Raw genomic sequence first — 3139 nt, forward strand, 5'->3', positions numbered from 1 at the left:
CCATCTCAAGGCCATCAACCACCTCCATCGTCTCATAATCCACCGCCTTCTTATGGAAGTCCACCACCATCTCAAGGCCATCAACCACCTCCATCATCTCTGAGTCCACCTCCATCACCACAAAATCCACCACCATCTCAAGGCTATCAACCACCTCCATCGTCTCAAAGTCCACCACCATCTCAAGGCTATCAACCACCTCCATCGTCTCAAAGTCCACCACCGTCTTATGGAAGTCCACCATCTCAAAGCTTTCAACCACCCCCAACATCTCAGAGTCCACCATCGTCTTATACAAGTCCACCTCCTTCTCATACCCATCAACCACCTCCAACATCTCAACATCGAACACCTGTTCACCATCATCATCAACCACCATCTCATGGAGTAACGCCACCAATAAGCTCACATTTACCACAACCATCACCTTCAAGTGGAAATTCACCACCATCACAAGGTCAATCTCCTCCGTTGTATGGTTATGCATCCCCTCCGCTACCAACCTCACATTACTCTCCGCCACCGTATCGTAAAATCATTAGAGTTTCAAACCTTCATCATTAATCTATCTTATATCACCTTTAATTATCCCCTAAGATCGACAACTAGTATGTCTAAGTGTTTTTTCTTTCTTATATTGTCTTTTTAGCAATAATAATCTTTGTTGTCAACTTATGTTTCACAATAGTCATGAATGTGAGTTCTTTCACGATTAATGATCCTTGATATAAATTACGTATTACTATGAACTATGTAAAAATTCCAATATTCATGTATGCATTAATCTTACCGCAAATTATTTTAGTTTCTGCAGTGAAGTTATAAAAGAAAACCAGTTTTACCATTTCAGATAAATTATAATAATTCATTTTTAATATTATTATATTTTGAGAAAATCGTATACAATTCAACAAATTTCGTTAGAAATTTATATTTCATGTGTTAAGAATCTTTGTTTCTCTGGTAACAAATCTTCACAAATTCAAGAATCTCTCAAGAACAATCGTATAACATAACGAAAACATTTAGAGCAACAACAGAGTTTTGACATTGTTCAACACAGTCGATTGAAAACAATTGAAGTTCAGATCCAAGAAAATTATTATTACTTTATTTTTTTTTCTTTCTACCCTAAAATAATAAAATTGTATCTCTATGAGATTACACGAAAGCAAAATCGAAGTACTTGATAAACTCTAAGCCAAGACCTTCATTTGTACTGAAGTGATCGTATACCCTATCTACACAAGTTGTCATCTAATACAGGACAGAATCACACGTCCCTTTCTTGACCAACTAATGAAATTAAGACACATTAGATTCTTATATATTTTAAATTTGTTTTATTCAATTTCACGTTTTCTCTCTGATGATGTATATTCATGTAATTAGTAGACAGGAATGAGACCTGAGAACTTGGGACATGAAATTTTATCCATAACTACAATCTAGGAAAAAAACAGTTAAGACTTGTTTGGTTTGCAGGATGGCTTTGGATTACAGGAATTGAGATTGTAATGAATTTGAAATCATTGGTGTGTTTCGTTTGTAGGATTTTGAATGGAATTGGATTCCATTATCTATAAATAATTTATAAAGATAATTAAATTGCATTTCTATTAATCGATTATTACAAAACAGATGTTTTTAACATTTTTTAAAACCTTATTGCATGCAATCCTACGAAATCCCGAGCACCACCTAAAGATTTCAAAGTCCAATGTATGTAAGATTTCAATTAAATTTTAAGATTTCAAATCCAAAGAATCCAACAAACCAAACATGAGATTGAAATGGATTTAAAAATCCAAATCCTCCCACATCCATTTTATCCCTACAAATGAAACAGTAAACTTATGGAACTAAAATGGAGCTAAGGGTTTTGATAGCAATAACACGTCAATTATTAATTTGTTATTTAAATTCAAATTATAAATGCACAATATTTGTCCTCTATGACATGAAATAGTAGTTTTGTTTCTCTAAAACTTAAAATGCACCATGACCAAATCACTTGATATATCTATATATATATATATATATATATAACCATCATGTATGTATATATATATATATATATATACACGATGGTTATAAAACAGAGCTTCCTGTGAAAGAATTACCGAATAGCGTATCACTGTACTGTCAAAGAGCCATCTTGCTTCATTTTGAGCAGATTAGTCTCGATGTTCCTCAAAACTGGTTTATAGCTGAAAAATGATGGATGGAAAGAAAAAAATTAAGAACGTAAGAAGTTATGGAAAGCTAAAAAGAATGAAGGGAGGGAAGCATACGTGCGAGCGAGACTATTGTAGGCTTGCATGGCTTGTCGGAGTTGAGCTGAGAGCTGCAAAATTTCTGCAGAGAGTGTCTCTGCCCTGCTTTGTTCTTTGGCCAGTTCACCCTGAATTCATAGGTATCATGATTGTTACTAATTTTCTTTTTTCTTGATTAACCTGATATCCAACTCGCTAGGCGAGCCGACCAATCCCAGAACGACCACCCGCTTCACAAGTAACCTGGGTTCATTGCATTTGAACCTCCGTGGCCACAAGGGGATGTTTTATTCCTCCTAGGATTCGAACTTGTAACTTCCAGGCACTTTTCACCTTTGGAGCCCAAGCTCAAACCAATCGGGCACCACTCTTGTGGTTATGATTATTACTATTATAAACAAGTCGAAGGTTATTGTCTCATGAAATTTGCTGCCCTTCCGTTTACGTCAAAATTTCAAGCTAAAATGACTTATTTCATGTTTTCAAGAATGAGGGGCAAGGGGATTGATCGAGAAAGATCTCTTGTTCTTATTACAATATTGATTGATTCATTTTTTATTTTTTGCATTATTGGAGTTTATCTAGATATTTGGTTAACAAAAAATTCAATTTACACTATAATGTTTGACAAACGAGTTGAGAAGCTAGATGGTGGCTAATAAGCTAGTTGAAGAACTAAATGCATTTGGCAAAAACTATCTTATAAGCATAGTTGAAAAATGTAAAATATGACCAAAAAGGACATGTCTAAACATTAATAAATTTTAACATTTCATGATATATTTAAAGCTATTCACTAATAATATAGCATGTTAATTAATAAAAACTAGATGGTAAAGAAAATTAAATAATAGAATATTTTA

At 33.9% G+C, this 3139-nt stretch overlaps 1 protein-coding gene across 1 annotated transcript in view; it reads right to left on the minus strand.

Moving 5' to 3' along the window:
- Positions 1-2107: 2107 nt before the first annotated feature.
- Positions 2108-3139, minus strand: part of LOC112518720 (paramyosin-like) — a 10314-nt gene continuing 9282 nt past the window's right edge. Inside the window, exons 14-15 of the mRNA XM_025126515.1 lie at positions 2295-2404; positions 2108-2210 (exon numbers count right to left, since the gene is read on the minus strand). Of these exons, the coding sequence (XP_024982283.1) occupies positions 2135-2210; positions 2295-2404 (186 nt within the window). The 3' untranslated portion in view covers positions 2108-2134. The remainder of the gene's footprint in view (positions 2211-2294; positions 2405-3139) is intronic.

Source organism: Cynara cardunculus, assembly GCF_001531365.2.
Source record: "Cynara cardunculus var. scolymus isolate 2C chromosome LG 9, CcrdV1, whole genome shotgun sequence".
NCBI lineage: Eukaryota > Viridiplantae > Streptophyta > Magnoliopsida > Asterales > Asteraceae > Cynara > Cynara cardunculus.